Source organism: Zophobas morio, unplaced genomic scaffold (assembly GCF_036711695.1).
Source record: "Zophobas morio isolate AGI-343-1 ecotype UQ-CSIRO unplaced genomic scaffold, CSIRO_AGI_Zmor_V1 ptg000002l, whole genome shotgun sequence".
Classification (NCBI taxonomy): domain Eukaryota; kingdom Metazoa; phylum Arthropoda; class Insecta; order Coleoptera; family Tenebrionidae; genus Zophobas; species Zophobas morio.
Window position 1 is genome coordinate 10065553 of NW_026972107.1, and position 16697 is coordinate 10082249.

The window sequence follows — 16697 nt, forward strand, 5'->3', positions numbered from 1 at the left end:
CTCCCCTGGTGTTTTATTTTCGGTCAAATTTAAAGAAATCTGGTGTTTTGTTGCTGGATGAACTTAGAAATATCTTTTGAGTTTTGGTATTTTTCTTTACGAGCCCATTGAGATTTTTTTTGTAAATTATTTAAAACAATTCTGGGGGACTTTGGTGTTCAAAATTCTGATCTGACCTGTTTCTGAGTTAATTTTGACCCTGTTTTTTTTTCGAAAATTTAAAACTATCTTGAGGTTCTAGGTATTTCTGTTTGGAAAGAATTTGGAAGTGCTTTGGAGCCTTTAGCGTCTTTTCTTATAATAATTTAACTCCATTTTCTAGAGAAAAGATCATTTGCTAAAATCAGTTTTGTCTTAACAGGTACTAGCCCCACCCACCCACCCTCACTTTTCTTAGAGGGTATGTTATTTGCCAAAATCAGTCGTATCTTATCTAGTAGCTGCTAAGATAAAACTGAATTTGGCAAATAACGTACCCTCCAAGAAACGAGAGGGTGAGTGGGCGGGGCTAGTACCTGCCAATATAAGACCGATTTTGGCAAATGAGATACCTTGTAAGAAAAGAGAGGGTGGGTGGGTGGGGCTAGTAGCTGCTAAGATAAAACTGATTTTAGCAGGTACTAGCCCCGCCCATGCGTCCTCTCTTAGAAGGCATCTCATTAGGCAAAATCAGTCTTATCTTAACAACTGCTAACCCCGCCCACCCGCCCCCTCTTCTGTCAGAGGGTTTCTCATTTGCCAAAATCAGTCTTATCCGAACCGGTACTAGCCCTGCCCACCCGCCCTTTTTTTTCTTAAAAGGTATGTCATTTGCCAAAATCAGTCTTATTTTAGCTAGTAGCTGCTAAAATAAAACTAATTTTGGAAAATAACATACCCTCTAAGAAAAGAGAGGATGGGTGGGCGGGGCTAGTACCTGCTAACATAAGACCGATTTTGGCAAATGAGATACCTTGTAAGAAAACAGAGGGTGGGGATAGTAGCTGCTAGGATAAAACTGGATTTGGAAAATGACATAATCTCTAAGAAAGGAGAGGGTGGGTGGGCGGGGCTAGTAGCTGCTAAGATAAAACTGATTTTAACAGGTACTAGCCCCGCCCACCCACCCTCTCTTTTCTTAGAAGGCATCTCATTAGGCAAAATCAGTCTTATCTTAGCAGCTACTAACACCGCCCACACGCCCCCTGTTCTCTATTAGAGGGTTTCTCATTTGCCAAAGTCAGTCTTATCCTGATGGGTACTAGCCCCGGCCACCCACCCTCTTTTTTCTTAAAGGGTACATACGTCATTTCCCAAAATCTGTCTTATTTAATCTAGTAGCTGCTAAGATAAAAATGACTTTGGAAAATAACATACCCTCTAAGAAAAGAGAGGGTGGGTGGGGCTAGTACCTGGTAAAGTAAGACCGATTTTGGCAAATGAGATACCTTGTAAGAAAAGAGAGGTTGGGGATAGTAGCTGCTAGGATAAAACTGGATTTGGAAAATGACATAATCTCTAAGAAAGTAGAGGGTGGGTGGGCGGGGCTGGTAGTTCCTAAGATAAAACTGATTTTAGCAGGGACTAGCCCCGCCCACCCACCCTCTCTTTTCTTAGAAGGCATCTCATTAGGTAAAATCAGTCTTATCTTAGCAGCTACTAATACCGCCCACCCGCCCCCTGTTCTCTTAGAGGGTTTCTCATTTGGCAAAGTCAGTCTTATCCTAACAGGTACTAGCCCCACCCACCCACCCTCTTTTCTCTTAAAGGGTACGTCATGTGCCAAAATCTGTCTTATTTTATCTAGTAGCTGCTAAGATAAAATTGATTTTGGAAAATAACATACCCTCTAAGAAAAGAGAGGGTGGGTGGGCGGGGCTAGTACCTGGTAAAATAAGACCGATTTTGCAAATGAGATACCTTGTAAGAAAAGAGACTAGCCACGCCCATTAGCCGTCTATTTTCTTACAGAAATCTCATTTGCCAAAATCAGTCTTATCCTGGCAGGTACTAGCCCCACCCACCCACCCTCTCTTTTTTAAAAGGTACCTCATTTGTCAAAGTCAGTCTTATCTTGGCAGCTACTAGCCCTGCCCACCCACCCTCTCTTTTCTTAGAGGGTATGTCATTGCCAAAATCAGTTTTGTCTTTATTACTTTATTACTATCCAACTTGATATACGTGTTATTTATTAATTTTATTTAATTTATCAATTTTCAATTCACGGTTTTAGAATTTTTCCATTTTTCATTTATTGGATTTTAAAACTTTTTCATTTTTTCGATTTTTCAATTTTTAGATTTTCCAGTTTTTCGAGTAGATTGGTTACTTCTTTTTCTTAATTTTTCGATTCATTATTTGTTCCAATTTTTACGTTTTAAATGTTTCCAACTTTTGGATTTGCAATTTTTCAATTTTTCATTTTTTTTTCTTCAAGTTTGCGACTTGGAGTTTTCATTTTTAAATTTTTCAGTTTTTCAATTTTCTAACTTTTGAATGATTTGGAATCTGCAATTTTTGATTTTCGATTTCACTAGTTTTTAATTTTTCAAATTTTCCATTTTTCAATTTTTCATTTCTTCAATTTTTCGATTTGTAATTTTTCACTTGTTTTTCCTTATTTTCGGCTTTTCAATATTCTGATTTTATAATTTTTCTTGTTTTTTTTTTCAAGGTAAAAGTTTCCAATTTTCGGAATTTTCAATTTTTCGAGTTCCAATTTGTTGTTTTGCAATTAACGGATTTTTCAACTTCCAGATTTTTTAATTTTTCTTTTTTTGGCAAATGACATAATCTCTAAGAAAAGACAGGGTGGGTGCGCGGGGCTCGTAGTTGCTAAGATAAAACTGATTTTAGCAGGTACTAGCCCCGCCCATCCGCGCTCTATTTTCTTAGAGAGATCTAGTTTCCCAAAATCAGTCTTATTCTAGCAGGTACTAGCCCCGCCCACCCACCCTCTCTTTTCTTAGAGGGGATGTCATTGCCAAAATCAGTTTTATCTTTATTATTTTATTACTATCCAACTTAGTATGTGTTACTTATTGATTTTATTTAATTTATTTAGTTACTGTTTCTCCTCTTCAACATAAACGTGGTTAGTTGTAGGCAAGACAGCTGAGAATTGTTCTGGGTACCCTAAAATGTTCGTGGATTCGAATTCCACACCCGGCATTTTTTTTACATTGATCCCCTAACCACACTTTTTCTCGTTGAGGAAATAGCTTGGCCGAGCGGTTTATGGCGCTAGATTTAAGCTCTAGTTCTTACGAAGAGCGTAGGTTCGAATCCTACACCTAGGCAACCAACAATACCCTTACCGTATTTAATTAATTTATTTCGTTGCTATATTGCGCTCTCAAATTGGACAACCAACAATCGTTATCGTATTTACTTAATTTATTTCCATACATTCCTTCTGTTCATCATGAGCCTGGTTAGTCGTGTGGTAACACAGTGCGGTGATCGCTACGCGCTCGAGGGTTCGAATCCCTCACCAGGCAAATTCACCTGTTTTCTTTGCATATCCCACGCACAGACATTCAAACTTAGTTGTTAGAATTTTAGAACGCAATGATATGCGTTTTATGTTATTTCGAAAAAAAAAATCCGCTAAAAAAGACTGTAGGCCATATGATATTCAACCTAATTGGGTTTAAACAAAAAATAGGGTCTATTTTAAGGTTTGAAATTTCAGTGAAACGCTAAACTTTCAATTGGAAGGTTGTATTAAAAGTTTTTGAAAATATTAGGTTACGTATAACCACGTAGATTAATTAACAAGTAGTATAGTTACAATGTGTAAACAACTTCAAAGCTACTAATTGGATTTGAGAACAATGTGGGAAGAGTTCAAAAACATCGGATTGAACTGAATATAAATTAAACTTCCACTGGCACCAAATACGTATAGGTATAATACATAAATGAATACAGTTAGATTTGACAAAAATCTGTTATCCGTACATTGAAAAGTCCCGGAAAAGCTGGAAGTTCGCGTATAATTGATAAGGAAAATGAACGTTTTAACCAGTATATTGAAATCCGTCAGCCGAAAGCTGATTCATCCTCATCGCTAATATTTCTAAAACGGAAGTATCTTATCTTTCAGCAAATTTGGTTTCATCAACAGCGGGTCCCGTGTTCGTCAATCCCGAAGTATCTTCCACGGTTTCGCCCTCCTCAGTTAATCAGGGAAATTACGTCACTCAAACAGTCTATGGCTTCCTCGACTTTACCACTACAATTGGAAACACTGTCATGGTTTTCTCGCCGCAAAGTGCCGCAGTTTCAGGTATTTTAATTTTATTATTAGGTTAACGGTAAAACCGAGGGAGATCCGCAATTTCAGAGCCTCCGAAGGAAGTAAAAGAGGTGTCGTCGAACACGGTGATCGATACGAAGCCGTCGACTCCCGCCGTTAAGAAAGAAACGATTATAATAAAACCGAGCAAGACGCAAGTAAATCCCGAAAAGAAAGCACCGGAGTCCCTGAAGATTTCTTCAGTTGTTCAAGTACAGTCGAGTCCGCCTTTAATCCTATCGAGTAAGGTTGAAGTTAAGGCCGCCCCTTCGACCCAAGTTAACGTGATTGAAGCGAAAGCGAGTGTGGTGTCGAAGGCCATTTCGAGCAAAGTGGAGGTAGTGAAGGTGTCTCCCAGTAAACCGATTTCGAGTCAAAATATCATCACCAAAGTGGAAATCGTGAGCGCTCCCCCGGTAATCTCCAGCAAAGTAGAAGTGGTCACCAGCTCGAAGGAACCGGCAGTTACACAGTAAGAAACTGTTTGGATAAATGCGCGTCTCATAACGACTTTCCCAAATCTTTCGTGATTTTGTTGCTAAAATTAATCGCATCGTGTGTAAAAAACAGACGCTCGAGTGTAGGTGGGCGAGAAAAGCGAGTATTCACGCTGCTTTTGCCTGAAATTGTTGTTTACGTAGGGAGAGTCAACACGAAGACATTCTTCGATAACTCCGAAACCACTGTAAATAAGAAAAACTTGCACAACTTCCACATGCTACAAATATTTTCTCATGTTTACAGATATTCCAATTGTGGAAGTTCTTTTTAATCAATAATAGACGTTCTTGAAAGTTTACATATTCGGAGAACCTTCAATCTTTTTTTTGCTTGTTTGACGTCATAGCTGCATTTAACCGATTCGTGATGCTACTCAGAACTTGGAAAAGTCGTCCCTATTTTACCTTTCAAATACCGCATATTTTTCTCTAACGCGTTACTTTCCCCGCAGTAGCGTCGTCTCTGTCAAGAGCGAAGAAGAGCCGGCCGTCATCATCGGCAACAACATCGGCGAACCCGAGTATGATTTTCTCTCCAGACAGCCGTCGGAAGTTGTGGAGGAAACCTACAAAGTAATAAACTTAAAACCGAGTTCCAAGTTCCATTTAAAGCCGCGTCCTTCAGCTGAGCCAAAAAACAAAGCGACGAAGAGAGACTCATTACACCCGACGGGATTAGTCACTAAACTGGGAGGAACTGTCATAAAAGACGGAACGACAACCGTCCACGAAACAAGCGTTATCGGAACCTACATCTCCGGAAAGTACGCGCAGGTGCTCCAGAGCACTTCGCACATCCACAACAACCACCAGAAGGCCAAGATAAACCCATCGCCGACGCTCAGGATCCTCAAGACGGCGGCGCCCTCTCTAGGTATGTGAAACGTCGTAACTGTGCGTCGACCGAATTTACCATTATTATTATTGTTGTTGTTAGGCAAAGGAAATAAGCACCATCGCCATTTGGAGCCGACTCCCGCAGGCTCCATAAACGAGGAGACGGCTCTTCCGGCGGAATCGCCGTTTAATTCGCAAAACTCCATTAAATCCACGAGGAAGCCGACGGGACCTGGATCCTCCTTTAAACCGAGATTTAAAAACAGGCAGAAGGAGGCGGAAGCTGATGATGAAAACAACGAACAAGATGTCTCGGCGCATTCCAAGAACAAGAAATCACAGCGATCCAGGGCACAGACGCAATCCGGGAGGAATTCCAAGTGAGTTTGCCGGAAAGAATGTAAATATGGAGCGAATTGCAGGCTGTCGCAGTTTAAACACGTCTCAATTTATTTACTTCGATATTATGGCGCTTACGAACCTGATGAGACATGGTTGTTGTACCCAGTTTCAGTTGGCGACAAAGCGCCTCTGCAATCGACGTTAGTACAACTACGGTTGCTCTAGACGCGTAAGCGATGATTACGTACCCCGCGGGGTCAACAATGCAAAAATTTTTCTTTTGTCTATTATTATCTGCTTCAATCGGCAGAAATACGTAAAAATAAATTAAATCCCCCATGTAATTCGGGCAAAAAATGGTGAATTCGTTTTTGCGCTAAATTCGAAACAAAGGCCTGCGTATATTTTTATTTTTTTATTTTTAAATATCAAAGGTTAATTTGGGACCGGTTATGCCAAATCACAGGAGTCAGATTTTAGTATGATGTCGACCGTTTTCCCCCGCATATATTTGTTTTTTACTGTCTGCTTTTATTTCGGGTGATATTCACATTATTTTCTGTAAAAATTAAATCGCCATTTCTGACTTTATTGCAAACATTAAGTTTAGTACTGTACACATGGAATGCGTCAATCTCGATTTTATTGCCTAAAACTGAAATATGAACCCGCTTGAATTTTATCGTGTGTAGGTTGGGATCAGAGTGGGCAGTTTTCGCTTTGTGACTAAAAAACGTAGTTTTTGAAGCCGATTATTCCAAATCTGTAACAAAATACAAAAACTGGAGACGTTTGAGGGTATTTAGATATGTTCATGTACTTCAAAGGGCGTCTTTTCACATGACATGCTATAAATAAATACTGCAGGCCTGTACCTTTCCAGTTTGGACGATATGACAGAAAAAGAAGTTAACAGAACGACGTCTTGATCAAAGTTCAGTATAAAAACCAAGCTCCAGTTTGTCGCAATATTTACAAATAAGAGCAAATCTTTTTTAGTCTATGTTTTTGTTGTCATTTTGGATACACCGCCGAAAGCACCTGAAAAAACTTCATTTTTACCGTTTCCCCCAATATTTACCTAATTATGTCGACTGGTGGCGTTTTAATTTAGTAACGCAGTTTGCTCACATTGATTAACATTTCAAAACTCACACTCCTAATAACACAACTGAATCAATACCGAATTACAATCGCCATATTTCCTCTTATTAATCACTTCCATCACTGAATAAAAAACGCATTAATTGAGTACTCGGGACATGCAACAAATACGTCGAGTTTAATTTAATATATTTGCGAACAAATGATTATTAAATGCCAGAGGGCACAGGTATTAGCAGCACTAATACCGAACAACCGTATTAACATTCCGATATTGCAGAATGAAATTGGTTGGTGCAGTAGCTAATTTTTTTGTGAATTGTAGAAATTTGAAATATTTAACTATCGCTTGATTTCGTTCGTTCGGAGTAATAAAAGCGCAAATATTTTAAACAAGAGCAAAACGAGCAGAAGCTCGAAACACTGGTTCGGTTGTGTTATTTGGTAAAACATTTTCTGTGTGATACACATCGGAGAATTTTCTTCATTGTCTTGATTGCAGTTTACTAAAGCATGTTCGGTTTCAGTAAAATTTCATTTGCAAGTTTTTGTTACCACACGTGAACAATAAGTTGAAAGTATGCACGATACGAAGGTTTGGGTTTTTGTTTTCGTTGTGGACTATTTTCTGTTAATTTTCATCCCGACAAAAACCATGAGATACTGAATTAAATACTGATCAGTTGTTTACATAAAAATCTCGATACATGTAGATTAAATTTTTTTTGACTATTTTAATTTATGTGTCAACATAATTATACGGTTAGTTGAGCACGTGATCACGTTTTGAGATTAAATTTTAACGCTTCATTACATGTTTGATATAGCATCAATTTTGATCTTGTTTTCATTGACGTGACAAATGTTGCTAAAATTTTATAATCTTTTTCGAGCAATGCTTTTTTTTATAATAAAACAAACATTTTTTCCACGTTTTTACTTCCCGAGCGTAAGCTAGGGAAGTATAGTAATGGAGAGCATCGGACGAATGGCCACTTTTATGTTTTCTCGACGTTTCATGCCCCTTCAGTACGAAAAAAGTAGCCTTGCGTTTCGTCCGTCTGTCTGTCTGTCTGTATCCATTTTTATTGGACACGTAATCTCCGAAACTGCTGACCGATTGTTGTCAAATTTTGTATGTATATTAGAACTATCATGTAGATGATTAAATGCTAGCCAAAATGTGGCTAAAAATCCACACCAACAATTTGGTGACGTCATCTCAATGAACAGTATTTTAATTTTTTTTTCGCAAAAACAATTGGGCGATGCCGAACTCTTAACAGTTTCCTTTTTTTTTGCACTGGTAATGCGCTGTGACAACTTTTCTTTAATCTTAGTTTTTTTAATATATAGAATTTTCTTTCAACAACAGGGTAGTTAAACATGTTTTCAGTTTCTTGTTGGGGCAAGAAGACTTCGTATATTAAGAAAAAATGTAACAAATATAAGCTCCGCCCACCCACCCCTTCTCGATTGTGATAAACATTTTATTCATCGTGAGCTGAAGGGCGGAGTTTAGTTGCGCAATCCTCATTTCTCTACAAGAAATTTTCATATGAAATGTGTTTTTAAAAGGGTAGAATTTTTTAGAGAAATATTGATGTTGCAATTAAAAAAATCCGCCCTTCGGTCTGATTAGGAATGAAAAACTCATCACAACTGAGATCGGGGCAGGTGGGTAGGGATGAATTTTAGTTTTTTTTTTAATATATAGAGTTTTATTTTAACACCAGGATAGTTAAAAATATTGTCAGCTTCTTGTTGGGAAAAGAAGACTTCGTATATTAAGACAAAATGCACCAAATATAAACCCCGCCCGCCCACCCCTTCTCATTTGTGAGGAAAATTTTATTCATCGTGGCTGAAAGGCAAAAATCCTCATTTTTCTACAAGAAACTACAATATGAAATATGTTTTTAAAAGGATAGAATTTTTTATTGATGATACAATTAAATTCCGTCCTTCGTCTGATTAGTGACTAGGAATGAAAAACTCATCACAATTGATATCGGGGTGGATGGGTGGGGCTAGCGCTAATTTTTCACATCCTAGATTATATTATTAATTACCATTTCCACTCGACAGAAGAACATAATTAGCCCCGCCCACCCACCCTGTGTCGTTTTCACTGATTGATTTTATCCCAACTGATTGAAAAGAATGATCTTAAACTGAACATAAATAAAGTTAATCCACATAAAGTGAGAGGCGGTACACTTCCAGTCTATAATCAATAGAAATGCTATGCGAAACATGTTCTTCAGTAATCGTGTTATTGAAAGCAAACTATATGTATTCAGTATAAAAGAAAGCCAAGACATAAGCCCCACCCATTCGTCTCGATCTCGATCTGGCTTTAATTTTTATTTAATATACACAGTATTCTTTGAATAACACGATAATAAAAAACATGGTTTACTTGATAATTTCTAGTGGAGAAATACTGCATTTGCAATTAAGCTCCGCCCTCTTGGCCCACGACGAATGAAAAAATCATCAGAATTGAGATTGGGTGGGTGGGCGGGGCTTATATTTTGCTGCTTTTTTCTTAATATACGTAGTCATCTTTTGGTAACAAAACATGTTGAAAATGAAAAATTTTTGAGGAAAATATGGATTTTGCAGTTACGCTTTACCCCTCGTCTGGCAACGAATGAAAAATTCATCACGAGATTAATCCCCACCCATACTTGCCCCGACGTCAATAGTGATAAAGTTTTCATTCTTTATCAGACCGAGGGGCGGAGCTTAATTGCAAAATCCGTATTTCGCTAGAAAAATTTTCCATTTTGAATATGTTTTAATTTTCTTGTGACAAGATGACTACGTATATTAATAAAAAAGCCAGAATATAAGCCCCGCCCACCCACCCTGTCTCAGTCGTGATGATTTTTTTTACTGGTCGTAAGCAGTGGGACGGAGCTTAATTGTAAAATCCCTCTTTATCTAGACTAAAATGCTATGTGAAACATGTTCTAGAGTAATCGTGTTATTCAACACAAACTATATTATGTATTCAGTATAAAAGAAACCCAATACATAAGCCCCACCCATTCGTCTCGATCTCGATCTGGTTCTAATTTTTATTTAATATACGAGGTAAACGCCAAATATTCTCGGCCTGATATATTTGCGATTGCTCGTCGGGAAATTTGTACAACTCATAAAAGACTAGAAGGGCCCCGCAGTATGTGTGTAAAATTTCAAGCCCCACTGCCCATTAGTTTTGATACATTTGAGGAGTAACATTTGAAAAATTATGGACTCATCATGCCCGTTTAAAATTGAAAATCGAACGGCAATAAAATTCTTATCAAAAGATGGAATTGCTCTAGAAAGGGTATTAAGGACAGGATGGTTTTTGTGTTTGCTGAAGCTTGTCCTTCACATTTTACTAAAAAAAATGATCACAGTTATTTCACATGGGGTAAGAAACCCTTGAAGACGAACCAATCTTCCAAAAAAATCATGGCCACAATTTTTTGGGACTGTAAAGGCATGTTGTTGATTAATTTTAAAGGATGAAATACCACTGTCAACGCTACATATTATGCTTACTTACTGCATAAATTAGGAGACCGTATTTGGGAAAAAAGGCCGAGAAAATTAACAAGAGGCGTTCGATTGCTTCATGAAAATGCGCTCGTTCATACCGCATGTCTTTCTCAAGCTGCTATAGGGGCCTGTGACTTCGAGTAACTTGATCATCCACCCTACAGTACTGACTTAGCTTCGAACGATTATTAACTGTTCTCTAAGATAAAAAACGACTTGCAGGGAAAACGTTTTGGACGGATAAAGAGGTGCAAACGGCAGTACTACATCATTTTAGTGATAAAGATTCAAATAATTTTTTTAAACGCATAGAGCTGTTAGTTGAACGTAGTTTTGAATGTATTGAAGTTAACAGAGATTATGTTGAAATATAAATATTTAATTTTTTTCCATCAGGTCTCTTTCTTTGTTAGGCCGAGAATATTTGGCGCTTACCTCGTACATAGTATTCTTTGAATAACACGATAATCAAAAACATTGTTTACCTGGTAATTTCTAGTGGACAAATACGGCATTTGCAATTAAGCTCCGCCCTCTTGGCCCACGACGAATTAAGAAAATCATCACAAATGAGATTGGGTGGGTGGGCGGGGCTTATATTTTGTCCCTTCTTCCTTAATATACGTAGTCATCTTTTCACAACAAAAACTTAAAACATGTTGAAAATGGTAAATTTTTGTAGGACCGAGGGGCGCAGCGTAATTGCAAAATGCATGTTTCCCTACAAAAATTTACCATTTGAAAGATGTTTTAAGTTTCTTGTTGTGTAAAGATGACTACGAAGATTAAGAAAAACAGGCAAAATATAATGTTTCTTCGTCAATTAATTAAAAAAAAAAGAAAACTCATATGTACTAAATATTTAGCTGACGTACTAAAAATACGTGATATACAAATTCCAGGTACTCCACTCTCAACCAAGTATTATTCCTTTCAGAAATTTGATGACGTCATGTTCACAATTTAAAACCCTATATTGTCATAATATATGGACCACATGTTTTATCATTTATCAATTATCTCGGAAAGAGTTAAGCCCCAAACACAATACAAAAAATATGAAATAAGGAACAAAAAATAAAGGATAAAAAATAAGAAATATCTTTTGCTGCATTCTTCATTCCTCAATTCAAATTTGTACGTGCTGAAATCTTATTTCTTACGGCTTCTTCTAATTTCTTATTCCTTGCTGTTTTCGGGCCTTTAATTAAATTTATTTAAAATTTCATCGACATATATTTTACTACACCGAAAATGTAAACTTTGAATGCAGGAGTAGGTCGCTTTTTTGTTAACATATGGGTGTCGTGTAAACACAGAAAATACCGGAAGCAAACTGTGTGAGTGCAATTAAATAATCTGCTGTTCGGGCGAACGCAGCGAACTGTGTTAACTGGACACAAATTCTGTGTAAAGAAAATACGCTGCAACATTAACATGCTTGCTAATTTAGACGTATAATAAAGTTTTGCTGTATTTGTTTTGACGAATACACGAGCCACTTGCATAAACGGAGCTCATCGCAATATGAAAGTGTGTTATCATAATAGTATACGAACAACGGAACGGTAATCCTTGATGTATTTCATACTATCAAAAAATTATTGGTTGCCTACCTATCACTTGTCAGAAACATATACGAGTACTAAAATTGTATGATCACACTGTATATTTCAATTGTTAAATTATTTTGAACGGTACTAACAATTACCGTCGCCAAATGAAACTGGTATTAATAGCGCAGCCTGCATAAACCAAATTTTGTACCAATGGCGAAGTTTGAAATATTCATCGCTCGTTCGGTTTCGGTTGGGTTTAATTCGTCGCGAAAAAGCGTGAATATTTCAAGCACAAGCATTGCATGGGTCAGCAGTGGCACACGAAGCACTAACACTTGTAAATAAAATACAGACACAACACCTCACACAGACCCCAAAAATACGGTCGGAGTAGCAGAAAAACAACTACAACAACTCGCCCTGTATCTGTACACAGTGAAGAAGTAACGACGGCCCCGTTGGGCTCCGGCAAGCGCTATCAGTCACGAAGAAATAAACAGCATCGACCGAGCGTTACCAGCTCGGAAGCCCCCAGCAATAACGGAGGCTACAGCCGGCGGGGCTACAAGCCCAAAGTTCAGGCGTCGACGGTGGACCAGAGCTCGGGCTCGACCAGTTTGTATAAGTTTAAATTAAATCGGTCTCCAGGCAGATGGCAGTACAAGACAACACCTAAGCCCAGAGTCACTATCAGGAAGCAAAACGACGACGAGGAAAGCGGTAACGAGACGCTCGGAACGACGCCGACGACGCTGCAAGACGTGTCTCCGGCGCTCAACGACGTCGTTACGCCCCAAGCCAGGGCCGACGACGTCGACGGGCTGGAGGGCTCCGAATCAATTGCTTCAATTATTGACGATCAAAGCTCCACGGAAAATAAACTCGACACTCCCTTCCCCCTCGAAACGCTTAAGGTGGAAATTTCCACGCCGCCCGATTTTAAGGACATCTACTACGAAATTGCCACCATCAAGTCGCCCTACACGTTCCAGGTAAGCAGAGCAGGATTGGAGGGGCATATCGATCCCGGATTTTTAGATAAAATCGGTTAGTGGTTCTAGCTGAAACTAAAGTATTTATTCAGGTTCTGAGGAACTACATTTCTAAATGTGAAGTGTTGGAAACAGTGCATGTTCGTTTTGTGGTGACATTTCCGAATGTTGCTGAATACGCCGGATCTAAATTTATCGGCACGTTTGGGTGATGTCAAGTCTCAAAAACGTCACAGATTCTCTTAAATATTAAATTACTGCTATTATTTATTGAAGCTTCTGGAAAACTCGTAATCTCAAATTTAAACGTCAGACTGTTAAAAAAGTGAATACTTGAAATAAACTGATGAAAACAAACCGATCTATGATTTTTCAGATATTTTTCACACAAAGTACTAAAATGCTTGTGCCATCTGATGAATGTTAGTTTGCATCTTGAAATATTTTTCTTTTGCCACCTCCATCACAACTTGAGACCACAATGAAGGGTTGAATTGATTTTATTATCTTAAAAACTGGTGGATGCGCCGGGTAAATCTAGAATTATTATTATAATTATTAATAAGAAAGTTTGAATTATTTAACAAAGGTCCAGTGTTACAAGCAGAAAATCTGATATAATCTTAATTAGTCAATATGTCAGTATTTTGAAAATTTTCTAAATCATTAAATGTTCCACAATTTTTTGGGAACCAATTTTAAAAAAATAAAAAATCTGCTAATACATTACAAGAAAGCATTCCTTGTAGTTATCCATATTTAAAAAAAAAATCCATTTTAAAATGGGAATTTGTTAATTAGTCCTGCTGACTACTAAATCTGCCATTTCATATTAAATGTTATTAATAAATAGTGGATGCGCCGGGTAAAAATTTCAATGATGCTTCACAGGACATGGATTTCTCACAGATTCTATTGTTCGTTCCACTTTGACTTAGCTGCATATAAAACTCTTAAGCAATATATTTTATATGGGAGAATTCAACGGGGTGTAGTCAGTTACCAAGAATCTGCCGATTTCTGAGGAAGTTGATTCATGAATCTTACACAAATTATTATCTTATCATTAATACGCGGGATTCTATCTCACCAGAGCAATCCCCCAGTTGAAGTAAGGTGTGTTTTACGCCGAGTAGCTGAGACGCCTTGATCTGGTCCACAAGGTCGTAGCCAGTGCGTCGCTAGGAGTGTTTTGCAGCTAGTAAAAAACGACTTCTATATTACTATATTACTTCAAATAATAATACTCGATGCCCTTTTTTATTTTTCAACCACAGGATCACAGATTTGTTATCTTGAAATGTTATATTATGTTGATATAGTCCAAAAGAAAAATATATTCGTAATCAAACTATCGCCGCGACAGCACTGGTTCTAGCGTATGAGATACAATTCCGCGCCTTGCTTATCATAAAATTTGTGTTATTTCGCTTCTATTCGTGTTAAAAATTTTATTTTTTATTTGTTAAAATTTCATAGTAATTTAATTGAATTAATCTTTGAATATTCAAAATTTTGTCTAAGTTTTTTAATTATATTATTACGAAACTTTACTGATTCTAACAATGTCACTGTTACTGTACCAGTGTTTTTAAATTCCTATTAAAAAAATCTTTCCTTGTTAAGAAAAACGTCTACCGAAATATTCAAAACGGGAGTTTTTTTATTTTTTTTTTAAGATTTTAAAGTCCATGGCAATGTTGTAGATTCACGTCTAAAATAATTTTTGACATGAACATCTATTTGTTTTTGAGGTAAAAAATTTTAAACTCCAGTGATGACTCGTTACAATTAAATTGTACTCTATAAAATTAATGAAGGTGTTAAAATCGAATTTTAATACGAAAGATGCGGAATTATAAAATCTTTGTGATAAATTCTGTAGGGTCCATGCACTTTTTCAGAAATTAGTAGCTTTAAAACATTTTTATTTAAAACCGAATATTTCGTGGCCATACACAAGCTATATTTTTGAACTCAGCACGTCGAGATCTGTAGCCCAGGATTTTTTGTAGATTTTTAAACAACTTTTTCAAAAGTAAAATTTTTCTAAATTTCTTCAAATTTCGACCCATTTTCAAAAGTTACTAAATACGTTTGATTTTAGACTTCGAGCTCTAGAAATTACTTTCGGCCTCGTTTTTTTGATAACTCAAACCGTTTTTCCAGAATGCTATATGTTTCTTTCGATAAATTGAAACATCGTAATTTCTAGAATTTTTAAAAATTTTAATTCAAAAGCGAATATTCCAAAAATAGTGCTCGGTTGCCATAAATACGTTGCCTTAACCCAGAATTTTTGTGGATTTTTAAACAACTTATCAAAAGTGAAACTGTTCCAATTCTTCAAATTTCGACCTATTTGCGACAATTTTTGAAACTTAACTAAATACATTTTTTGTAAATTTCGTGGCGTATAATTCCTTTCCGGGCTGGTTTCTTCCATAACTCCCACTGTTTCTCAAGAATTGTATATTGAATTATCGCAATTTTTGAAATTTTTGAAAAATTTGAGTTTAAAACCAAATATTTCGAAAATATTGCTCTTTAATCATAAACACGCTGTATTTTTGGAATCAGCAATGTTGATATTTATATCTCAGAATTTTTTGTAGATTTTTGGACAACTTGTTCAAACATGAAATTTTTCCTTTTTCAAATTTCGACCCATTTTCGATCACTTTTGAAATTTAACTAAACATATTTTTTTGTATATTTTAAGTCTATAATCTTCTCGTCCTAGTTTCTTCGATAACTCAACTGTGTTTCCAGAATCTCCTACCGAAATATAGCAAATTTGGAATTAAAAAAAAGATTTTAAGTAAAACCGAATATTTCGAAAATATTGCCCCCTGACCATAAACGCATTATATTTTTGGAACCAGCACATCGAGATCTACATCTCAGATTTTTTTGTGGATTGGTAAACAATTTTTTCAAAAGTGAAATTTTTCCGTCTTCAAATTTCGTGTTATTTTCCACCATTTTTGAAACTTAACTAAACACATTTTTTTTGTAGATTTTGAGCTCTGTAATTCCTTTTCATCGTAGTTTCATCGATAACTTCAACCGTTTTTCCATGGTTTCCTACTGAAATATCGCAATTTTTGGAAATTAAAAAAAATTGATTTTAAAACCGAATATTTCGAAAATATTGCTCCCTAACCATAAACACGCTATATTTTTGGAATCAGGACGTCGAGATCTACATCCCAGAATTTTTTGTGGATTGTTAAACAATTTTTTCAGAAATGAAGATTATTCTTCTTTAAACTTCGACCCATTTTCGACAATTTTCGAAACTTAATAAATACATTTTCTTGTAGATTTCGAGCTCTATAATCCCTTTTCAGCTTCGTTTCTTCGATAACTCTCGCCGAATCCTTCACTGAAATACCGCGATTTTTGGATTTTCAAAAAAAAAAAAAATTACTTTAAAACCGATTATTTCGAAAGTATTGCTTCATATAATAAGCACGCTATATTTTCCCATATAAAAAACATTGTTATGGGTTTTGTACGCTGC

At 36.6% G+C, this 16697-nt stretch overlaps 1 protein-coding gene across 4 annotated transcripts in view; it reads left to right on the forward strand.

The window, feature by feature from the left end:
• The window catches only part of LOC135127396 (uncharacterized), a 174424-nt gene that overhangs the window by 155022 nt on the left and 2705 nt on the right, over nt 1-16697 (forward strand). For 3 of the 4 annotated variants that reach the window (XM_064053841.1, XM_064053846.1, XM_064053851.1), the window contains exons 4-8: nt 4088-4270; nt 4328-4751; nt 5232-5653; nt 5717-5996; nt 12532-13171. In XM_064053841.1, coding sequence (XP_063909911.1) covers nt 4088-4270; nt 4328-4751; nt 5232-5653; nt 5717-5996; nt 12532-13171 — 1949 coding nt within the window. The remainder of the gene's footprint in view (nt 1-4087; nt 4271-4327; nt 4752-5231; nt 5654-5716; nt 5997-12531; nt 13172-16697) is intronic. The other variant, XM_064053857.1, reaches the window with a different exon arrangement.